Here is a 24,947-nt window from a genome sequence, read left to right as displayed (position 1 = left end):
GAACATACAACTGAAATCCTTTGGTTTTTAATTCCTGTGCTTTGCATTTTGCAGAGGAAGAGAATTTTTCAAGCTACAGATTCAAACGGCAGCTGAAGATGTTAATGTCATTAAATATACTGCACTTCTCTTCAAATGAAACCTGTGTATAAATTCTGATGCAAAGAAAAAAAGAAAACCAAACCAAAAGAGTAGACATTTGAAGAAAAATTGTTTAGTAGGCTTAAAGCTCTAATCATTCTGCTGCCAAATATTTTCTGAACTGCAATAACCTCTGCTAAAGCTTTGTGGAAAAAAATATAAAAAGTAGAAAAGTTCTGCTTTGCAAGTGGAAAACTTGAGACTCAGAAGGGTCCTTACTTTAAGAAAGTTGCTTTGTAGCTACTAGTTCGACTTTAACCTCCAGCCAAAGTGGCTTTTCAGCTTGCCTCGAGAAATCTGAATCTGTAGTTGATGCTTCCAGCTATGGGAATAAAAAGCCTGCTTGGATTAAGTCTGACTCAATCAAAAAACAGTGCAAGACATCTCTATTTATTTATTTATTTAGTATTTAAATGAACCAATCCCTAAACTAATCTGTGAGACAATTTTCCAAGAGCTACATCTTGTTCAATCAAAAGTAAATTAGAGAAAATGGTAAGTGGTAAAGAGAAGGAAAAAAAAAAGTTAGTTAGAACTAGCATACCTAAGAAAGTTATATCACTCACTATAAGCCAAGCAGTGATCTCCAAACTTCACAGACCCTGAAGTACTGTTGGATCCTCAGAATTCATTCTAAACCCTTATGAACTAATACTGTGACCTGTAGCTGGATACAGAGAAGTGTATTTGCGCACCAGCTATTGACCATTTTCCATGGCCTTATGAGTGGTTCACAGAGCAGTGCTAGCCAGCTACTCACTTAAGATGTGACGCTGAAATTTCTCTCTCCTCCTCACCTTTTCCCCTCTCTCTGTGATACGCTTATTCTAAGAGGATTAGTCATTTATGATCGTTTTAGGTTTATGATCAGTCAAAGCCACTCTCAATAGGATCAATATGCTGGCTAGACCAATCCATTTAGGTAAACTCCTGGGTCATGCCTGCAAAAGTCCTTTTTTTTTAATTTTACAAATGTTACAGAGTCATTCTCTAGAATTAGGGCAACCCTCTTATTCTCTGGTGTCTTCTCATGAATGTTTCACTACTAGCAGAAATTCAACAGAGCTTGTTAAATTTTCTCCCTCTGAGCATCACACCTTCCATGCCGTCTCTCTTCTCAGTCACTGCAGCCCATGCCACAGGCACCAGACTGGGTGACCCCTTTCCTTCAAGCCTCTCTTTAGATCCTCACATTCAACCTGTCCTTACATCTGGCAGATTTCTTCTCTGGAATCTGGTTTTCTCTATTAACCTATTCAGCTAAAACTGATGCACAAACTTTCATCGTCTAATATCTGCACTGTAAAAGGATCCTTTTGTGTGATGGGCAAATGTAATCTCCCAATCATATCTGTAACCACAAGGCTCTTTTTGCCAGTCTTTTCAGACCCTAGATAAAGCAAGACTCAACTATCAGTTTTCAGTACATCATGCATATGTAGATGGGTTCTCTGTCAAAGCTATTCCCAGTCTATCAACTCTTCTGCAGCAGAAAGAGGGGTACAGCTGTCCCCTGAACAGCCCAAAGGACCAACTTCCAGCACCTGGTTGTTCTACAAATCAGCATTTTTGGGGTTTTTTCCATGTTGTTTCCCTAGCCTCTGAGCAACACACCATAATCACAGAGATACACTTAGGGTTTTCTTAAGGTTCATCCCTGGGACAACACCTATATAAATAACTCAACAGAAGCTTGATCGTTGGTGTGCAGAGACTCTGGTCTACCAGATATCCCTCTGCCACTTTGCTAACTGCTAGTCTCCACTCTGTCCATGGTCTTGTACATTGATTTCATTTTCTATGAACAGAGCCTACACCCTTAATTCTAGACAGTATATTTATATGAAACCAACAGCAAAATATAAGCCCTGTCCAAGGCCCTCTCCATAGCCTACTCTGTAGCTCCTCTTTCTAAGTTTCAGCAGAGAACACTAAGCCCTAAACCAAACACGAACACCAGCAAAGTACTAACAGGAGACATGCTAGGCAAGTTCAATTCTCCCACAGCTCCAGCTTGACATTAAGGTGCTCTTGAACTGCAATGTCTTCCAGATAAACTTCTACAATAAAGCTGGAGCCATCTCCACAAGCCGTATTTACCTGGGCATTTGTACAACTTCCTTGCCTGAGCGATGTCTCCCTGACTCAGGCGAATACGCTGACCGATAGTTGGCTGGACCCCATTATCATCACGACGGGGAAGGATGGTGTCGAGGAAAACCCCTCTAAAGGGAAGAACAGAGAGACAAAGAGCAGTGAAGTAGGTAAACCGACATGATGCACAGAAAGTCACCCTGGCAGGCTCCCACACCATTTCCTTGACCATATATCCCATTGCTAACAAACAAGAGTAATCCAGATTGTGATAACTGCATGCCTTGAGGTGGCCTTCTCGCTATAGCAGATGGCAGACTTGCCTGTACACTTGGAAGCTAAGTCAGTAAATCCTTCTTTTTATATATAAAGATTGCCGCTGCCTCTGTTTGAGTATAGACACATTCCTTGCCATAAATCAGGAAAGGCAATGAAATATTCTTGTAGAAGGTTCATGGCATATCTGGCTCAGCAGGAGCACAGATTGGACACTTAAGGCAAAGTAGCAGAGGGAAGCGCAGTTTGTTCGGTAGCAGATGGTGTTGGGCTGGCAGTGACTGCCATTGCCACAGACAAGAGAAAAAGATCAAGTGCTCTACCTTTGTTCTGCATGAGTTTCCAAGCTAATAACTCCATTTCTCTCTGCCTCTTTTTCCTCGCTACTATTTCTTCCATGTGGTACTTCACACTCCGGAGCTCTCTACTGTGCTTTTGATCTCAGTCCAGAAAAGGATTTAAGCTCACTTCCATCAAAATGCAAAGTCCGTGCATCCAAGCAAGAGCTTGCATGCAAAAGAGACCCCAAGGCAGCATTAGGACTGCTGGGCTAAAGTGGGAGGGAGGAATCAGAAACCTGAACTCCAGGTTGGTAAAGTCCAAGCTCTCACGGTCAGTCTGTCCAGTCCACAGAAACCATTTCACTGCACCCCTGAGTGTTTAACAGCCTTGGAGGTGCCAAGGCTAACAGTGAGCTTGAAACTTTGGCGTCAGCTCTGGAAGGCAGACTTCTCTTTCTGAAGGACACAATAAAACTGTCTGTAGAATCCAATGGGAAACCAGTGAAAAAGCAGTAATTTTAGTGCTGCCTAGTCCTGATACAAGAGTTTTCAAGTATGAGTTAAGCTCTAATTACAGAGTAATTCTGTTCATTGGGCTGCTCAGCCACATAAGAGCCTTGGGAAGGAGTTTGAGAGGGTTTTCCTGTACTGATTTAATTTTAAATAAATACTGCAAGCAGAGTATTTGGATCACAGCTGTCCAGAGCTGCAGCCAATGTTCTTGAACAGAAAATATAATTCTATTAAAGGTATTTTCTGGGAGAAAATTCTTTTGTAAATATTCAAACTGAAGGAAGAAACAGAGGAGAAGGAATTTAATTTGCTTTAAAAACTAGAGTCAAGTCTTGCATGGGGGATGTTAGTTTTTTTCAGCAGTAGGAAAATTCTGTATCAACACTAAAATCAGTGCTTACAAGCTCTGAGGTGAGCCTATAAAATTTTGACTGACAAATTCAGGCTGGCATTCTAACTGCCAGCTGCATGCCTCGGGCTGAATTTATTTAAGTTTCTGTATCAAAAATAAATCCTCCGATTCCAGAAACACCACAAACAGAGAAACAGATCTGTTTGCTCACAATAAGCTTTCAAGTCTCCTCAGGAGGAGGAACTCGGCATTTGGCAGGGGCATACTTCTTTGGCCAGTGAAATGTTTTCTGCAGATCTCCAGGCTCAGTCAGGGAAAAAATTACAAAGTTTAATAGAGAAACCACCACTTGCTCTCTCAGACTTTTGATTCTTTTTCCCATTCCAGCCCTCATGACTGTATACTCACAGCCTCCTGCACATAGCATACACCTAGGGTATGGCTCACACAACACAAACAACCCATAGCTTCAAACTACCTTGTGATCCCTTATTACCTGCTAAACATATTTCCTTCCAGAGGGCTGTACTCTAGGTTGAGCCAGTAAGATTTCTGGTTTTGCTTTTTCCACCAGCTGAATTTTGTGCATGTTTGACGAGTGTCTCTAAGAACACCAATACCTAGGCTCACAAATTAATAAACACCAAGCAGACATCATTAAACAGAGCAGCTGAAGCACTCTAACACCAGAACTGTTCCTGAATAAGACACTGAACCTCTCCTCCCAGAGGTAGGAGAAGAACCCAGAAATCCTGGATGTCCCATTCTTCTGTTCTCCAGGCACGGGCAGAGCACAGATTAGCTGCCCAATGCAGTGGTAAGTCAGGCACAACAACCCATCATTGCTGCTAGCTAAAAATGACAGAGTTTAAGCAGAGATGTTCTCAAGAGTCATTAGCACTCGCATAGTACCCTGAATGTGTAAAGTGTTACGTAAATATGATGAAATTATCAACTGATCTTGAGAAATTATGAATATTCACCATCCCATCTGAGGGCAATAGATACAGGTGCTTTAAACATCACTTGAGGAAGCAGATTCAAGGTTGGTTGAGCACTCAGCTGCAGGTAGCCCCATTTTGTCCCAACTCTGTATTTATATCCCCATCTGCAGAGACAACATAACCCTACTTCACACAGTAAAACCTGTGGAGGACGTAAGTGTCATGTGTACACATCCTGGGCAGGATTAGGATGGTGTGTTGTCAATATATCAAGAAGATGCTCCTTGACCTGCAGGCAGTGCTACCTGCATCCCAATTCAAACGGGAGCTTTGCAGAGGTCATGTTTTGTAACTCTAGGCTGTGCTGCCATGTCTACTAGCAAGATGTTTAGTGTGTTAAGGTAACCCACTATTTGCCTATGGCTCCATGGAGGTTTAAACTTTCTTATTGCTAAGCTGCCATTTATGGGTCTTGACATCAGTAAAAGAAATTGTTTAATGAAACAGCAATATTCAGTTTAATTTGCTGCCACATCTGTAAGAATGCATCAAGAAATCAAAGGCTGCAGCCACACTCTGCAAAATAGGCAACTTTCTGACATAGACAAGAACAGAAGTTCCCATGGTAAAAACTTGTTACTGCTGTCATTACAGTCTCTTTTGCCATATGTCTATTCCTAACAGTCACAGACACAAATGAGAAACGTGTTTTGCTGTGCACTGAAAATGAGCAGTCACTCCTGCAGCAATTTTCAAAAGCACCACTGGAAAAAATTTCCACTGCTAGGTCTCATTGTGTCCCAGAAAAACTGTCCCTTTCTATTCTAGGTACAAAGTTTAGAATAAAAAGGGCCTAGGACCTGCAGCAGCATTTGACCACGGCAAACACCATATGATTTGCTACCATCAATATTCACAGGAGTCATAAACAACAAGGTTGCGCTAAGTGCCACGTAAGAGTTGCTTCAAGACAATGAGTCATGGATGCGGCTCTGTGTCCTTCACCTCTTCCTCACTCACAGGCCCCATCCCCACTGGTGGGGTGCTCAGACCATCTTTTTCCTACATGGACTTTCTGGTGTGTGCTAACACATCCACTCCAGTTCTTCCCTTAGCAGCATCACACAGGGGCTATCTCCCATTCCCAGCCGCTGATCTTAATGAAACTTGCAGGAACTTATTTTCTTCATGGACTCTATCTTTTTATCTGTTTTGGTTACAATTGGCCAGCACCTGCAAACCTCACTAAGGTGGGAAGGAGACACGCATAGACTCACAGATCTCTGGTTAAAGTAAGCATAGTTCCCTTAGGGGAGCAGATGTCAAGACAGATCTTGGTAAAGTAAAAGCCTGTTCCCAGCACTGCCTGTTTACGGTGAGAGCACAATCAGCCCACAGAGGCACTTAGTGCTCAGTTCAATTACTGCACAAAGACTGTTACTGGGGTGAGGGTGGGTCACAGAGACAAAGGGCTTCGAAAAAAACAGACTTAAAAATCCTATTAAGCACCAATTTAAATTTAGAAGGACTCTTGCCATTTTTATCCCTTTTTGGTCCAGCAGTGTTCTGAAGGACCCTGGTTTTCAAGAGACACAGACTCAAAGACATCCACAATATAAACGTCAGTAATAACTTAATCCTGCTTTTGTGCAGGACAATTCTAACCATTTAGACTCTAGCAAATGCTGGAAGGGTCCACCAGATGCCCCAAGGGAAGAAAAATTGTTTTCTTTGGGTATCTAATGCAAAGGGCTGCAAAGCACCCTTGCCCAGCCACCATCTCTCCCTGCCAGAACAAGCAGCACTTCAGTAACTTTGATAATTTTTCCCTGGTTGAAATGAAGTTTTAGAAACAAAAGGACAAAACAATAGGCTTGGCAATTTCATAAAACTGGGGAGTAAGAAAATCATAGAAGTCCCAAAGACACATTTAATTTTTGCAAAAAAAAAAAAAAAAATGTTCTCAAGATGCTGAACATTTGCACTCAGCCTCCCATGCCCTTTACTCATGGTACATAGTGAAGAAAAGCTCTTGGGAAGGAGCGGTAGTGGGATTTATGGAAAAAACTTCAAATAATGCAGCAAAATGGAGTTGGTCATCCAGTAGCTCTCATTCAAAATCCAGAACATAAATAACTATGCTCATTTCACCTCTTTATCCAGCAGAGCTCTCTGATCACAAAATGGTCTCCATCTGAAGGGATGAGATGGGAGCCAAGGGCAGACTACACAGAAACGGGCAGTTAGCTGGGACAGGAACAGGACTGGAAACTTCTCCATGAAGAACCCAGTCACACAGAATTACAGAACTGCAGAGGCCATGATCTAAAGCACATGTATAAATGGTTAAAAAAAATAGCCAAGCAATTAAAGATCATGATCTAAAGTTTAAATTCTTCCTCAGCAAAGTTACTAGGGATTCAGAAGGCAATACTGTGACTCCAAAGTATCAGCTGGACAACCAAGAGATTCAAAGGTGTTTTTAGCATTACCCCCTTGAAGGTGGCCAGATACATAGACACATACATACATGCTGGCTGGGATGGTTTCAAAACATGCTAATATGGCTTTGGAAAGTCTCAGAGATTATCAGTACTGGGTGAACATAGTGGGGAGAGGAAAACAGGAGTCCACCATACTTCTCTTCACTCATCTTGCAGCAGAGCTCACTGCAACTGCCACATATCTCTGCAATAGGCCACAGGTCTCCTTCTAGGCTCCATGTATCCCACAGAGCTAATCATAACTACTGAAAATATCCTAAGGACATGTAACCTTGGATTATGTCCCTGCTCCTTGCAGGGGGTTGGACTAGATGACCTTTAAAGGTCCCTTCCAACCCAAACTATTCTATGATTCTATGATTATCACCTGGAGAATGTGTTCCTAGCATAGTGCATGATGCTGTCGAAGTCATAGGTCTCTCCCAGCGAGTTCACTTCCCCAGCTTCCATCTTTAAAAAGTTGTACTCCTGACCTGTGATGCCAAACACAAAGGGAAAAAACAAATCACTTTAAAAAAAAAAAAAAAGCCTGTGGGCACCTAGAATGAAAGGGATATACTCCTATGTTCCAACACTTCCAGCTGGACATCCAAAATCTCTGTTCATCCAATTATTTTGACTCTTATTCTATGCAGGGACTAGCAATATTTCTTCTTCTCCATTCCAGCTCACAGACCACTACGGTTTTTGACAAGCTCAGCAAGAAAGGTTTCTGCCTACCCAAAAGCCAGGTGGAATAACCTGAAGTGCTATTTTACCTTGCTGTATGTTCTCTCTGATGATCGTGACATGCTGGTCCCTGTCAGGCCGTGTGTGCTCATGCCAGAAACCCACCACATGACCCAGCTCATGAGCCACAATGCCAAACTTGTCACAGTTCTTCCCAATGGATATAGCTTGAGGACCTCCTCCTCAGCGACCCACATATGAGCAGCATCTGGAAAAGAAAACCCACAAACCCCTACAGCACATCAATGAATTGGGGAAGTCTGAGATATAGAAATAGGAGATGACACCTGGAAGGTTCCAGGACAGGCCAGCAGTTGCACGCATGGTATGTACTTACATGTACATCCATATGTATGTATAAAGAAAATATGTAACTGCATATCTGTAAAAATGCATATATACACTTAAATGTTATCCCAAGGAAAAGAATCCAGAAAGGCTTAGCACCTTCTTCTGAGAAAATACTAAATTATCCTGGCAAACCTTACTGGGAGTGACCAGATGCATCTCTGTGACAGATTGCCCCATGTAGCCATTGGTCTGTTCTGATCAGAGTTAAACTTACAAAGAGCTAAACTTACAAAGCCATTTGTCAATGAAAGGGATGTTTGCAACACAGGTAGCTGCAGGGACTGCATGTGTCACCTACCCACATGTTCTGTACGTGAACACAATGAAACTCTCCTCATCAGTTCTCTCCACAAACGTCACACAAGTATGCTTCTCCCAGTGCCTCATTGCTTGCTTAAAGATAGCTCTTTGGGTTCCTGAAAAAGAAATTCAAGAAGACCAAACAGTGAAGGGCTGGCTTTTCAGGAAAATCTCTAAAGGATTTCATCTAGATAGGGGAACAGTCAGTCTTTCCAACAGTCAGTCTTACGCCTGTAGACACCTCTAGGAATCTGGGACCCACTTCCAACTATAGCACTAACTTACTGTATCATCCTTTTCTCTCCTTGTGCTATGAATTGCTCTAATTAAACAGGTAGCAAACTTGGTTAAGCACATCAATATTTTCGCATACGGGAAATGTCACCTCACTAGGTAGTGTTCATTCTGGCAGAGCTGCTGGGTGTTCTGATCTGCGCACCAGCTACTCAGTGGTGCGCCAGATTTGCTCTCATGACACAACATAACATGACCACACACAGCTTTCAAGACCCAGGAATCTCATAAGCACTACAGATGCTCCTCAAAACTAAGGCAAAGCTGTCATCAGGTGTGTCTCTGGCACACACAGGGCTGCAGAGCAAGCTGCCACTCTCAAGAGAGACTGGAGAGGGCGGAAAGGCCAAAAGTACATTAGAAAGGCACAAGGAACACAGGGAGGAGCTCCAGGGTGGGATTAAGCTGAGGCAAAACACCAAGCCACATGCAAGAGAACTGTGCTACAGTGAGAGCCACTTCTTACACAGTCACCCAAATGGAAGGATGGTGTTACCTACTCTGGACTGGTTAGGGCAGAGGAACACACACAACACACAGAAGACTTTCTCATCAGACCCTGAGGGATGGGGATGGCTGTTCTCTGACAAATGTAAGGGGACTGTTGTGGCTAGCAGGCTACTCAACATCCTGCCAGGTTGCATGAGCCCCTCCTTCTTTAGGAGGTGAACAGACCCTTCCTCTGGCGCTTTGCACACTCCTGGCAGCAGTGTGGGTGCCACCCCACCACAGGGTCTGGGTGAACATGTTAAAGAGGTCTTGAGCATCACCCCAAATTGGCAGGAGGGGCAGGACTGGGGAGGTAACCCCACACTGTACAGGAGTGGTTCCCAAACTGCGCTTTGCTGCTGGAACAAAGTACATGACAGGACCTCAAGAGAGTAAATTCTGCTGGATCTAAGCGGGAGATGATGGAGGCAGCCTAGGGGAGGCACGAAGGAGCTGGCTTCAGTTAGGCACAGAGCATTTGTCATCCTCACGTCAAGAAAGCCAATCCCATGGGGAACTACTGAGCTACAGAGAGGTAGCATCAGAGCAAGCTGTCTGCCTGCTTTGCCCAAGAGACTTGTACAGATTTTCTACACCCCAGGAGACGTCTTAGTTTGGACAGTGCCTCAGAGATGCTATAAAGATCCTAAAAAGGATACTCTGGAGAGTTCCTCATCCACCATGGGACCCAGCTCACTGTTCCTCACCCTTACCCAGCTAGAGGAGACCCAGCCGCCTGGTGCTCAGAAAACAGCAAGTCAGGAAGCAGAGTGCACAGGGAAAGCTCTCTGACTGAGGATACAGAAAGCAACCCACTGTACTTCTGCTCCTGCGCTTCCAACAGCAGAGAGGATTCCTTTCTGGAAACACTGGGTATGAGTACAGCTCACAAGTGCTGGCCCCTGAAGCAATCAAGAAAAGTGACCAAATCACTCAATTATTTCTTGGACTGCAAGAGAACCATCTCATTGTACACTTCAGTCTCAGGCTTCCACAGCACACAATTCCTTGTGCAAACACACACCCACCCTGCCTTAGGAGAGAGGCTCTCAAGGACCTGAGTCACTTGTGGGAAAACTCTGCTCCCGAGATCTCCCACGCATTTTGGGACACTCACCCCTGAGCAAACAGGGAGCAACGTTTTCACTACTGACCGGTGAAATTTCCTCCGATCACATAGGGGATGACCCCCCCGGCCAGATCCTCTCAGCCCTGGATGTGGTTGCCCTGCGCACTCTGGGAGAGGAGTGTGCATCCATCCCAGACTCATCTTTATATTCCTTCCTCTTCGGTCTCCTCGCAAGCGTTGTGTTCTGCTTGCTGTCTGCAAGACAGAGTGGCAACACTGTTTAAATCCTTTTTAGTTCCAGGTGCAGCCCTCAGGTAATACCCTGGAGCTTCAGAAAAAGAAAAACAGAAAAAGCAAGATGTTAATCCAAACCAGAAGCCATAGCCAGATTTGCCAGTGATTTGTTTGGGACTTAGAGACAGCAAGTCTATAACAACCTTGGAGCCTCCCTATGCACTATGCCAAACTTATTCTCCCAGAAAAGTATAAATCGATCCCCCTTCCCACCCCGTCTCTAGCTACCCACCCTCTCCAACAGCAGTTTCATAGATGGGGACACAGTACTTCAAGGGAATGGAAGGAGGGAGGTCAAACAAGCCCAAATGTCACTGTATATTCTCAACCTGCCCTACTCATCCAGATCTGCAGAAAAAGGTTTGTTCTAGCAGGGCTCGCTTCACAACAGCAACACCTACTCATTTGAGTTGACCTTGGAAGAAGAGGATGAGCCCCTTAGACTGAAACCTATACTTAAGTCTGAAAAGTTATTGTTTTCACATTTAGGTCTTGGGTTGTTTGGAAATATATACAGATCAGACAGTCTCTACTGGAGGAGGGATGCTCAGGGAGGAAAAGCTGAGGCATTCTATACTTAGCACAAATCTCCATCCATGTTGAATCTCACAAATTTAATGAAAAGGAACAAAAATACAAAAGGAAAACCAGAACACGTCTTATTTCTTGCTAAAAAGGCAGAAGAGCCCTGTCTGTGTGGTGCTTGCTGCTAGCCATAAAACCTGCCTGAGGATTCACACAGGCTTCTAGGCAGCACCTGTACCTTGCCCTGCATCTGTGCTGCCACAGCTCTGCTCAGATACTGGTTACACCTATACAACGTGCACTTTCAGTGCGGTGTGGGTCTGATACAGCAGAAAATATCCTCCATTCAGAGCTTCTTGGCTGTTCATCCCCTATTTGCTGTGCCATAGATGACCCCAAACCTCAAAGCAGCCTTACACTAGCATATGTAAGGATTGTGTAGACACCATTTCTTAGATAAGCTGCCTGTACTGCACAGCCAACCCATCACCTGGACTTGAGCCAAGGAATAAGAGATTGCAGGGGTTGCTACACCTGCAGAAAGTGCTGGCCTGAAAGGAACTCCCTCCTCACCTCAAGAGGCAGCACTGCTGGCAGTGCTCCTCAGTGCTGGTGGGCCTCTCTGAAGCTCCAAGAGGAGGGATCTAAGCTCCAGCTGTGGTCCTGTGATTCGTATGGAAATGGCTACAGCTTTGCTTCGCAAGTCAGGGGACATGGGCTGCTGGGTTATGAAAAAGCACAAGCCCTACTGAGACCCTCCTCCAGTGACTAGAGGGGCTGCCGAGAGCCTCTTCTCCCATTCATCCCTCCAGCAGCAGCACAGGTAAGCAAACCACTACTGTCAAGGCTGAGGGGATCAAAACAATGGGAAGGAAATTAAGGCAGTGCAGGGGATGGAAGGAATGAACTTCAAACCCTCCTTCCTGCTTCACCAGGTCCAGCCCTTCCCACTGGAGGCCCTGCTCTGAGCTGCAGGACAAAGACAGGAATTTGCCTTTTGTTCCTCTTCCTCCTGAGCACATCCTCATCATGTCAGCTGCACCTGGCATTTCAGAAGTTCCCCCATCCCTAAAACAGCTGCTGGACCCTGGAAGGCAGATGCTGTGAGGTTGGGGGTTTCCACAATGAAATAAGAGCCACCCTCCCCTTCTTTGCATACACCTATCCTACACAGGTACTGCTGGGGCATTACAAGGGCCACAGCTGGAAGAAGGGAGACGGTCTCAAGACACAAGTAATCTTCTGGATACCTGTCACAAACTGCTCCTATCCCATACCATATGTCATCACGCTCAGCAGTTAAAAACCGCAGAGTTTTGCCTTCCAAGGTAGCTAACTGCTCAGAAACTGACTGACTATCAGTCTGCTTGTGGATGAGGGTGAGCCTTTATATTGCTTGGTTTTGTGGGGTTTTTTCCCCCTTTCCTTCACTTATTAAATTGCCTTTATCTCAACAAATTAATGTTCTCAGTTTTGCTCTTCCTGCTCTCTTGCCTGTCCTGCTGGAGGGGGGATAGTGACTGAGCAGCTGTGTGGGTGCTTGGCTGCTGGCCACGGTCAACCCGCCACGCTATACAAGGCAAACCCACCAACAGGAATGAACACAGATGCCTGGGTAAGGCTGGTCTCCTAGGCACAGAGGCACACACATGTACACAGGACTAAAAGTGCTTTGGCAGGGGATTAAAAAAGTAAATAAAAGATACCCAAAGGTCTGGGTGGGGTACCACATTACCCTTTTTAACTGCTTTGTCACTACGATCAGTTGACGTGGCATTCTCGCTTGACACAAAAGACTGTTCGCCCAGGCCTCCTGCAAAGGAAAAAGAGCAGAGACACATCCCGGTGAGCAGGCTGGCAGAGCTCTGACACAGGAAGGACAGCAACTGACAGTGATCTCTGTCAGCTGCTGTCTCCTAGGAGAGGTGCTCCAGCGCTCTGATCATCTTCGTGGCCCTTCTCTAGGAGGGCAAGATCTCTCCTGCCCGTATGCAAAAAAATACATATGAATTTCTCAAAATCAGCATGTGGACATTTCAACAAGTGCAAATCTTCACAGTTTAAACCAGAATTCTACAAGGAAGGGGCTTGAGACATTTCACACTGTTTCAGTGTACCTGCTCCAGCCTCTTGCTACACTGGTAACCTGAGCTATGCCAAATGCAACCTTCTAGGAAACATTTAAAGTTCCTGGGGTAGCTTTCAAATTTTGGCCATCTCTTAAATGCAGGTTGATCAACAATCATACAGTCTTGAAATCTGAATTACCAGCAGCTGCTGAGTGTGGGGAGGGAGGGAGCACTAGGAGATCATCCAGCAGCAAGACGACCTTCAAGACAGGGATAGTAGAAGAAAAATGCTGTGAAAAGGACAGAAAAATGGTTGGAAAATGGGGAAGGAGAAGAGAGAGGAACAAGCATATTCTTTCTACAGCTGTCTGTCTTCCAGGTTTCCTGGGCTTTTCATTTTGCAAGGTCCAACTTGGAAACACCACGGAAGCCAGAGATCAGACACACAGAGTATAGAAACCTGGGCAGCAAGCCACTGAACAATCACAAACCCAACACAGAAAACCAGCCCAGCATCTCTTTGGCAGGAAAGCTCTCCATGGTGACTGCAGTAGGAGGGAAAACTCTAAAACAGTGCCCAGGGTGAGAAAGAACAACACATGAGACAGCAAGATGTATAATATAAATAAAACGTGCTTTGGAACTACACTCAGTCTTAAGAAGGCGGTGCTGATACCACCACTGTTGTCCCCTTCTCTCCCTTCCCATCTTTCTATTGTAGCTCCCCTGTGAGAAGAAGGGAGGCTGAATGAGTTTATCTCTGCAGAGGTATTAGCAAGATCTTCTACAGTCTTGGTAGCAAGGTAAAGCAGGAATAGCATGATCACCCAACCATATGCAGAAACAGAGACACTATCAGTCATACAGCACTGCTGGATACTGTGCGGACACTTCAAGAGAGACATCCCACTTTCATAAGAGCTGGACATCTTCCAGCCCCTGAACCAGTCTTGCTCGGCCAGCTGGAAAACTCTTCTTTTTGCTCTGGAGCTGGCTTCTTGCAAACCCTTCTCCAGCCCCTCCAAGGGAGCAAAGACAGGGGAAAAGGTACATCTCTGACACCTTGGAGGAGGGCTGAGAGGATGGTATAAAATTCTACATCTCCGACATTATACTGCTATAACTAATTAGACTATCAGGAAAGGGATGATGAAAAACAACAACAGAACGAACCAGAGGAAAGTAAAATACTCAAGACTCTCAGCTGACTATAGGTTAAAGTTTCCTGGTCCAAGAGACTCACTAAATCAGGCGGTTGTCTCCCAAAGGAAGTGCCATAATTTAACAGAGCTTGACTGGACAAAAGCCACTAGATGTGTGAACAGGAACAAGCCTGATTCAACAAGATGGATTGCTCTGAACTCTATCAATCTTTTCCAGCCTCAATGTCCCATCCTAAGATTTCCTTTTGTTTTCTTTCATGCCCAGTCCTCATCACTTCCTTAAGCCTAAGCTCAACAAAAGTTCCTCTTCTCAGTTAAATTTTACATCCCCAAGACTTCTCACCCCCTCAAAGTATGCTATTCTTCACACAATATCCCATTCCATTTAAAGGAAACCCCAACCAGCCATTCACCACCAGAATTAAGGCATGTGGTCTTTCCTGAAGCAAAAGATAATTTTGTATTCCTAAATAAATGCAGCTTGCTTCCAGTCACAAACAGATTGCTTCTTAATTGAACTTGGGAGGTGAATTATATGGTGAATTAGGAGAAAAGAACAACTCTGCATCTAGTGAATTGTTCCCCTAAGAGGGAACTGTATGGGATTGAATTGCAAATGATGGCACCAAACCCTACAGCCAGGCCCCCTCTCCTGCACCTGAGCCGCTGACCTCTGCCATGCCAGTGTCATTTGCGCAGGCTGCTTTTCCAAGCCGCGAGCACATTCTTTCCCAGAGATCAGTGCAAGCCTTGGTTTCTTATACAAAGGAGATGTTTGAATAAACTAGTGTGACTAATGAAATCTACAACATCTTTGCATATTTTGTCTCATTGTAGCCGATGAAAAGGGAGAGCACTACACAAAGGCCAGATATGGGTGTGCAGATATACTGGATATTTTCAAACACTATTAATCTCACTAGTATAGAGAGGGAGCACCCATACCCTTCTCTCCCAAAAGACTGCTTTTGAATCATACATGAGAATTTTGTAAGATTCTGTTCTGATTCACGTGAGCTTTTAGGCATTTCCTATCATTATGATACCTAAACATACCGCTAAGAGTCAAGTGACTTGACAGACATACAGTCCTGTCTTCTGATTCTTCCCAAGAGAAGACTAATGCAAGATTCTAGCAAAACAAAGATAAGTAACTGATGTGCCATAATCAATAAAGAAAGACGATAAGAAATGCACCTTGCATCTGGAACAAGCTGCACATAGGTTGCAGGCAATGTACAGGTCCTGTTGCCCCCTCAACACATCTCTGAAGTTGTACTTCTCTGTTGGACTATTCTGTCACATCTGAGAGCAGAACAGATTCCAGTGTTACTGCTCCAGACCATGAAATGTCCATGTATGTATTGAAGACTATTATCATTACAAACACTTAAGAGGAGAATGGAGATTTTCAGTTTGACACAATGCTCTGTGGAATGCCAATACAGTAATAAAAAGCAAGCTTGGTCTACTGCTTACAGTAATTTGTAACGAGATGAGCAAAACAGGATTGACTTTCCTGTTTTACAATGTATATCCAGCAGTTAACAAGCCTTCAAAAAATCACTTTCATCCTTAGTACTTCCCCACTGCTGTTGTGTCAGACAACCCATCACCTCTCCCCAGCCTGACTCTTTAAGCTTCGCCTGCTTCTCCCACAACCAGGGATGACACAGAATTTGTTAGACCATGTCTCCATGCAAGGACCTGAACTGGATCTCCTAAGCTCTTTTAACTCCTACATTTTCATGATTCAATCCTTCCTAACAATTTGTGCTGCTTAACAACTACAACCCCAGCAGGACACTTCAGGACTCCCTAACTAGATCACTTAGTTGTTTTGGTTTTTTTTTTTTGCACAACCTGGCAGAGAACACACAAGGGGGCTCCACCCAGGCTGGGAATATTTCATCTTTTATCTACACTGCACTTGTAGAACAACTCGTTTTTCTGTTTCCCACAGACCAGCACTGCCAAAGGAGCTTGGCTGACTGAAAGAAACTTCCAGTAGCTTAAATGCACCATAAATCTGAGATAAATCCACCATGCTTACAACTCTGGCTCAGGAACAGGTGCTTAAATAGTTTGCAGAAACTAGAGAGGCAGTCTGAGGTGGTAGGTAAGGGTCCAGCGAAGCAGAAAGCAGCAGGTTGTGGTGTCTTTGGGAAGAATGCAGTTTCTCCCACTCTTCCAGAAGAGGAAAATGAAAACCCAATTTTGTTAAAAGAAGTCTAAGTTGTTCAGCTGGAACCAAAATAAAAGCCAACATATTCAGAGAGAGAGCGTGTACAAAGCATGCCAAGAGTCAGATCAAAACTGTGCTGTTTGCAGTTCCCTTGTGCCACAAGCATAGGATAAAAGATGTGTAACCGTAGGAAATAGCAGAAAGCAGACTCCATTCAGTACCCAAACTTCCCACAAGAGAGGTTGGAACTAGGAATAGTAGTACTATGTTGGACCTGAATATTTGTCCTCTACAAAAATTTTACTTCTAGAATGCAACTTAGGGCTGAGGAAATTTACTGCTGTGCACATTCTGCTTTTCTTGTTGTTGTTGTTTTTGTTTTTAAACCCAGGTAGTCTGAACTACCAACTGGATCTCTCACTAAATAAAACTTCTGTGCTTGCTTCCACTTGATCACAAACCACCAGCAGCTTCTTGTCTAAAAAGGAAGGAAAGCCAGACAAAGCAGCTAAGCAGCCCACCAGTGAATCAGGATGTACATAGCGGGGCCTGGAAATGCCCACTACCCTCCTTTTGAGTCCTATTGAGTCACTGTATAACACCCTCTAACACCACAACTCTACTTGAGAGGCAGTTGACTTCTAAAACATTGTAATATACCTGTCTTCTGTCATTTATCTGAAAATGCTACACTAGGGCTAGTCAAGTTACCCACTTAAAAGCAAAGGAGAAACATTCAGTCTATCCCAAGATACTTAAATCCTCATTTTCAGATGATGCCTATCTAGAATTTTGTTCTAAAACATAACTGTTGCCAATAGGAATTGTAGGTGTGAAAAATTGTAGTTTGAGAGCACAAGATGTTCCTATATTGGAAGTTGGATGGGATGAAGCTTACAACATCTCTCTTTTTTCCAAAGTGGAAAAGTTCCCAATAAAATCAAAACCTCCCATCTTCATAGCAGGTTCAAGCCAGGATAATTTTTCCTCTCCAGACCAAGGAAGACCCTCTCCATGTTCACTGGATCTCTTCTTCCTTCCCTGGTTGCTATCCACACAGGGGAAGGGCTCCATAGCTGATCTTTGAAGGCAGCTACAACCACTACATTCATTTCTTCTGTTGAGGACAAAGGAGGCCCCAGTGAACCCTGGAGACTTTGCTAGGTTCTCTTATTTTTCTGATTCAGCAGAGAAAAACTTGACTGTACACATAATTATCTAGTCGCTTGTGGATCAAACCTCAGCGAGACTTTTTCTAACGTCTTTGTGTGGAAAACAGGCCATTTCAGAGCTGGGACACAACCAGGGGAAAAAAGTGACATAAAATACCTTTTAAAATTATTAACAATTTCACCTGCCCATGCCTTAAAACACCTGACTTTCATACTCTCATTCAAGATATATGCTAGTCGCATGCCACAGCTTAGAGACTGGATTTCAGACAGAGGCTACAACAAAACATCAACAAAACCGAGAAGCGCAGGTAACATTAAATCCTCGTGACTGTTCAGGGCTTCAGTTCTGGTAAGCTCTGTCGTATTATGATCATCAGAGAAGCTTCTGGAAGAACAGAATAAGTCCAACTTGATGTTACATACTGCTTTTTAACTTCCTCATTAACCAGTGGTCAACAACTTTTTAGCATAGAAAAAACACTGTATTGCACTGGATTTTCTAACCACAGAGAAAGTGATGATTTTATTAAAACAAGCTCTGCTGGGAAAACACATTCAGAATGTGGAACAGATGTTTCCCAGAGCTGGTGGAGAGCCTATAGCAAAAACTTTTCATAAACCCCAAGGCCCTGGGGATCTGAGCAAATGATTTGAGATAGATCCTTCAGCATTTCCTGTCAGTGGAATAGCTGAAGTTCCCTCAATTTACTTAAAAATAAATTAAAGAGGAAAAGAATTCTGAACCCCAAATTCCCTGCAGGAATCTGTTTTTCATATTCAGAGTAAGCTGACTAGCTGCAATAACTCAGGAGAGTCCCAGGGTCCAGAGGCTTGACAAGCAGATGTGTCATCTCCACTTCAGCTCTGCGAGTGCTTGTGCAGGGTGAGGATACTGGCCTCCTAGGGAAGTTCACGAGAAGAGGAAGGTGAATACAGCTAAGCAAACACAGGGCTGCCACAAATATGAGCTGCAAAGTGCTTAATGCACCAAGCCTTTCTCCTGGCCATCCATGTTTGGAGCAGGCAAAGCAGAAGTGTAGGCAGCACCATTCCTCAATACCCTGCATTCTGCCTGGGCACTCCCTGCTGTTTTGGAAGTGGAAGCATCACTTTTATACTGTGATGCATCTTCTTTTTAAAGAAGGCATTGCAAAACATGGGACAAACTGACCCAACCTCTCCACCAACCTTTCAACCGAGCGTCAGTGCTTAAGGGAGCAATGCTCTCTGGAGACAAGGACTGAGAAGACCGGAAGGGACTTTTTCCTGCAGGGTGTAACGACCACCTCTTTTCCCTGGAATAAAAAGACAGATAAATGAGCAAGAAAATAAAGAAAAAAGTAACTTACAACCTATGTTATATCACCAATTTCTTCCAGTAAGAAAGAGTCCTGCAAGTCCTTGGCTTACAGTGCTTTTACTGAGGCAAGTGAAAATTAAAAGCTGAAGTGAGTACACAAGGCCTTTGTCCGTGTGTGTGTCTGCTGCATGGCCAGGTCCCCACACGCATTGTGCAACTTCTCCACTCACAGCACATCAAAACAGTCACGTGTAGCACCAACAGCCTCTGCACTGCACTAGATTTCCCCTCAGTCTGACAGATTAAGATCGACTTCTAACAGGTGTCTGCCTCCCCATCACAGCGCTCTTGACTCACAATAATCCTCCTCCTTCCTTATCTCCCTGAAAGGACAGAAAACCAGATGTGAACTTGCAGGCAATAAGGAAACTGCAAGAGCGGGCTTGGGTTTGCCCGCTGCTGCTCTAGCGGGCAGCACAAACCCTTCCAGCACCCCTGCGCTAACAACCTTTTCCCTCTCACCTGCACAGTCTAATTGCTTCAGCCCCACCCTACCCCGGGCCCCTTCAAGCACAGCCACGCACAGCTCATTGCCTTGCGGCATCCCCCTGCCCCATTCCAGCTGTGGGCTCCCAGTCAGAGCCCAGGGCTCTCTGCGGCCCGGCCAGACCGCTCCTCCCACTCACCCTTCCTAATCCTCTTGTTTTCCCCTTACCTTGTTTATACTGGATAAAAGTTAACCCAAAATGAAAACACTACACTGGAAGCTAAATTATGTTTGAATGCAATTAAAACTGCTTCCATGGAGAGCATGTGATGCCAGCACAGAGACCTTTCTTCCAGCTTGCTTTCTGCCTGGATATTCAGACACTCTCAATCCTGGAGCGTCTTGGAGAGTTTTTGGTGCCTTCTTACCCTCCAGGAGCCTGCTGGAGTCGTGTTTAACAGACAGCTGAGCAACCTAAATAGATAGAGCAGAGACACCCCATCTGCTTGTTTACCTACCAGCTCCACCACAGCTCGTTTAAAGGATGTCCCAAACTGACTGCCAACAGCAGGGAAATGGAGGTATGAGCCAGCTCTGAAGCAGAAGGACAAGTGGGGCTTTAAAAGCTTTGGGAGCACAAGCCAAGCGTGGCTGCTGCTGAGTAGCCTTAGGCCCTCTCCAACCTCAAGGTCCCAGCTCCTTGGTGAAACAGATGCCCAAATCACTTGCAGTCATTAAAGAAGTTGCAGGGGAGCTGGAAGGGACCAAGAGGAGTGTTCCTCACTGCAGCGAGCTGCTGGTGGGGAAGCTGCCCCGTCCGTCCCAGGGACGGCTGCAGTTCGGTGGGGGAGTCAGGCCTCAAACCCACTCTGCCACAAATTGACTCCAGGATTCAGCAGCACCTTCAGCTGCAACAAGAAGAGTGGCTAATCCACCCTCCCAACACAGCTTTACACATCTCATGCTATCTTCTCTGTAGGACAGCTCTAGGAAGTGGAACAGCAAGATAATCTGAATATTTTCTTTTGCCTCTGATCTTTGCCCTGGAGAAACTTGTTACCTCTTCCCCAGGGCTGTCCAAGTCGCCATCTGGCCTCAGAGCTACAGCAAACACAGTCCAGTGTTTCAGCCTAAAACTAATTTGCTTTCTTTCCCCACTTGACAGCTGAATAAATACTTTGTCCTTGCCATTTGAAAAGGGGAGCCACAGCGAAGGTTTTTTTTGTCCACTGTAGCTACAAGCGCCAGCCTTCTTTCCAAATTAGGCCTGAACAAGCAGCTCAAAGTTGATGCATTTATTCCACAAATGTAACCCCTTTCTGTTCACAATCAACCACGAGCAGTTTACAACTTCTTCTAATTTATTTGTTGTTTGCTATTATCCATCAAGCCATTTTGGCTACTGATTGTTCCTTGGACCTGCCAGCTATTTTGCTGAACAGGGTAAGCAACTTTTGTTTTGTGTGCACAGCAACATCCCTGCTTGAAAGGGGACAGCCTAAGGGTCCAGGCATCCAAGCCAGCCTCGCGGAGTGACCATCCTGCAATGAATGCTCTCAGAGCTTGTTAGACCCTACTCTTTCACCGACCATGTCTGCCTCTAAATTCATTTGCTAAAACACTCTCGGAAATGACAAGGCAGCCTACGCAGTTGAGGCAAATTCAATTTTTCATTTGAGCAAGTATTCAAGGAAATTAGGCACTTGCTCAGCTCTGACACAAATGCATGATTTAGGCAATTCTGCAGTTATTGGCTAAGCACTGTCAAATTTTACAATTAGGGTAATGGATTTAACTTCCAATATAATTTCCATATGGATAAACTGATCTCTTCAAGTACGTTTACCCATGTGTTCCCTGCATCACAGTTAATTAATATAAAGCTATTTAATAACCTCCACTTAAACACAAAAGACTATTCAGACTCTTCTGGCACCAGTAAAAGGAACAGCCTCCCAGTGTGTTACACCAGCTGTAGAATGGAGCAAAAAGAAAATTTAATTAAGAGCAATCGAGAGGAAGACAGTTGCAAACAGAAATCAGATATTATAAATGCTCTTCGTGGTGACTACCCCAGCTCCTTAAAGGGTTAATAATGCCATCTAGCACCAAATTCCAGGTGCCTGAGATGTGCCCAAAAGAGAACTTAGGGGATGGGGAAAGCGGTGGGGCTGGGAGCCCAAGTCAGGCAAAGTCAAGCAGGAAGCAGCAGGCATTCAGCATTGTCGGTGCAGTGACACTGCTGCAGCTATGCCCAAAGCTGATGGTGGCACCACCTTGAATAGGAAGGAGCTGCAGAAACAGGCTGTTTGGAAGCAGCTTCAGGCATGGCATTGATGTATATAGTTTCTGCAGAGGTCTTTGCATGCTTAAAGAAAGTTAATTGCTCATTAACAAAATTCAAGCTGATTAATTTCTGATGTGCAGCATTTCACAAGAGTGATACTTAGTTATTGCCTTCCTGGCTGATTTCTGAAAGATGTGTAGGAATTGGACTCACAGGATAAACACAACCGAAGTTTCCACTAAGAATGAGTAAGTGGCAGAGATTGAAATAGCTAGGGATTTTCGTTACAATAGAGAAAGCTTTATTGCTTGTGTGGATTAATTTGAGCAATATTGCAGAGCTCATAAAAATCACTAGAAGAAAACCTGTGTAAAGCTGAATGCTGGCTGCACAGCAGAAATAGAACCACTTATTTTAATAGGCAGGAGGCTACCATCCAGAAAACTTTATTTCAGGGAACAGTGCATTTACAAAACAAACTTTGTGGTGCATGCGAAACCGAGACAAGAGGGAAAAATATATCTTACTCCATGGGAAACACAGAGCAAGTGGTAGGGCTGTGTCATTCAGGCTGCACTCTGGCAAGGGCCAGATGGTATCTTCACCTATTGCTTGGGATTCTCTTTACCTTGCCCTGCAGGACCTTTATCACAAGCAAAGGGGAAAGAGGAGGTAAACTTTACTTCTCTTGCAGTGAGTGAAGCATTTCTCTGCTTGTCACAAGCCAAGTTTGGAAGACCACAGCCCACTGTGTGAAGGAACACTGCAAGCCCTCCTGATCCCAACTGGTTTTGAAGCAATGTGTCATACTGGAAGACCCTAGTCCAAAGAAAATCGGAGCCTGCATACCTTTTGGTGGGACAGGTGGAGTAAAGACTCCAACACCTCTTGTTGCTACTCAGGCACATCACAAGCAGCACCTCACTGTCTAGGGAGGCAGTGGACAGCCCTCCATTAACATCTGATGTTGACTCAGATGTTATCCATCACTCAAGGACCACTCTCTCTCCCACACCATACTTCAAAGTCACACAGGGACCATACAAAACACAGCAAAACTAGGAACAAAAACCACATTGGGAAATGGAGATAACAGTAAGACAGCATTTGTCAGCATGTGAGAGAGCTCTCCATGGGTATGACCTAAGGGAGAGGTCTGAGGAGGCAAGTAAGGAAAAGAATGAACTCCCTTTGGTGAATATAAGAAGAGAAAAATGGCCAAACACACCAAATCCTCTCTGGGCAGAGGGTAAGGTGAAACTGCTTCCTGAGGAAAGAGAATACAGCCCACTGGGCAAGGAGGAAGGGACTATGGGCAACCCAAGGAGGAGTGAGAATCTCTAAAGTAGGAGAGCTAAATGTGCAACATACAGGAGCTTGTGGAGTGAGGAAATCAGAAGAATCCCTTGCACATAACAAGGGCAGGAGCAAAGAAACTAGCTGCTGCTCTGCATATCTCTGGTGCCCCCACATTGAACAGCTAGGGGAATTCCTCCTTACTGGGAGCAAGGAGCGTGGAAAGGGCAAAAGCCCAGCCAAAAGCACACAGCTGGCCTGTGCTGTGCTTTTGGAAGTGTAAGATGCAAAGCCTTCCAGAGCAGAAACCTATGAACTGAGCTGCAGCTCACTGAATGGGCCAGCCCATCTGCCATGCAGCATATCCTCAGGACTCTAGACCCAAAGCCTGTGCGATCACCCCACAGGCACTGTCCAACTGACAGATCAATCCAATAGCAGTGGCAGGATGAGAACAGGCAGATGTGCCTGACAAGCCAACTTCCCCAGTCCTGCCAGACACACTGTCCAGCCTTGCAAAGGACATCTGTCCTCTTTGCACATATACACTTCCCATGCTTTTGACTTGATGACCTCTCTCCTCACCTCCCATCAGGCACCAGACTGGCAGACTCTGTTCCTGTGACTCGCAAAAAGGTATCCCTAAGATCAGCAATTAGAGAGAAAAAGCACTGTCAATATTTTCCAAAAAGGACTTCAGGTTGGCACTCAGGACTCAAAAAAGAAAAGCATTTGGAGTGAAAATGTCGACCCTAAAGATCAGCATTTGCTAATAGGAGAGCCTTAACTACAGGGGGAATGAGAAGGTTCATCAGCAACAACCAAGGGTCATGGGCTTTCTAGGCAATTGTGTTTATGCTGGAGAAAATCAGACAAGTCTGAGAAGGCTGCAACAGGATTGCAAGACTCTGAGCTGGAAGGGAAAAAAACAACAGTATCTGCTTTTCTGCAAAGGTAAGATCACTGGCTTATTGCACAGCAATGCAGAACTGGGAAAGGGGGTAAACTCAGAAAAACATTGTGAACAAGAGCACTCTCAGACCTAGAGGACTTACCCAATTCTAGAGGACTTACTCAATTCTTCCAAAGGGGGGCTCCTGCCTTGTATGAGCAAACTACAGAACTACAGGAAATTAATTTCATGGTTATCTGCTCTGAATGGACTCAAAAAGGCAAACCTTGGGGCTAGTCATAGGAAAATCATTTGACACGGCTAAACAAACCTCAGCATCAAGCCAAGCGTCAGGCATTTGGCACCTACCTTACCGCAGAGCGGGCTGAGGCTCCTCTTCCTGTTAAGGGACTGCATGGACTGCAGAGACATCCCTAGAGTGCATGTCACGTGTTGTGGAAAACTGAAAGGAGGTATGCAAACAGACGGACAGAGCCCTCCAACAGGTCTCTTGGAACAAAGATGTTCCTCTACCCACATAAGAGGAAGCAACCTTCACTAAAATTTCCCAGTGGAAGAGCAGACCCCTGTAGAGAGTTCACAGATGTGGGTTATGTTACAGCACATACATAGTTATTTGCATTGCTCCTGGCCAGTTACAACCAACGCAACTCAGTTTAAGTTAGTACAACCCAGAGATATGCTCTAAGCCTAAATTAATCAAAGGCTGCACCCCAGGCAGCCCCTGAATTCACCCATGCTGAAGTCCACCCCTTCTACCCTGAGCCAAGTGCCACTACAACAGAGCACCAAACACGAGTTACAGGGGAAAAACGGCTCTGAGCTTGGCATGCATGTGCCAAGTCAGCTGAATTTAACAGTCTCTCCTTCCAATCCATGAATCAGATCTTCCCTGGAATCTCAGTCAGTCATGGTC

General features: G+C 44.7%; 1 protein-coding gene across 1 annotated transcript in view; it reads right to left on the bottom strand.

The window, feature by feature from the left end:
- TLL2 (tolloid like 2) overlaps positions 1 to 24,947 on the bottom strand; it is a 92,532-nt gene that overhangs the window by 37,995 nt on the left and 29,590 nt on the right. The window contains 7 exon segments of the mRNA XM_086751775.1: positions 2,242 to 2,366; positions 7,473 to 7,578; positions 7,864 to 8,042; positions 8,484 to 8,601; positions 10,423 to 10,455; positions 10,458 to 10,592; positions 12,892 to 12,969. Of these exon segments, the coding sequence (XP_086607901.1) occupies positions 2,242 to 2,366; positions 7,473 to 7,578; positions 7,864 to 8,042; positions 8,484 to 8,601; positions 10,423 to 10,455; positions 10,458 to 10,592; positions 12,892 to 12,969 (774 nt within the window).

The sequence above is a fragment of the Chlamydotis macqueenii genome, chromosome 7, assembly GCF_036417535.1.
Source record: "Chlamydotis macqueenii isolate bChlMac1 chromosome 7, bChlMac1.mat, whole genome shotgun sequence".
In the NCBI taxonomy this organism is placed as follows: Eukaryota; Metazoa; Chordata; class Aves; order Otidiformes; family Otididae; genus Chlamydotis; species Chlamydotis macqueenii.
The sequence above is the reverse complement of the archived record's forward strand: the minus strand, read 5'-3'. Positions and strand labels throughout refer to the sequence as shown.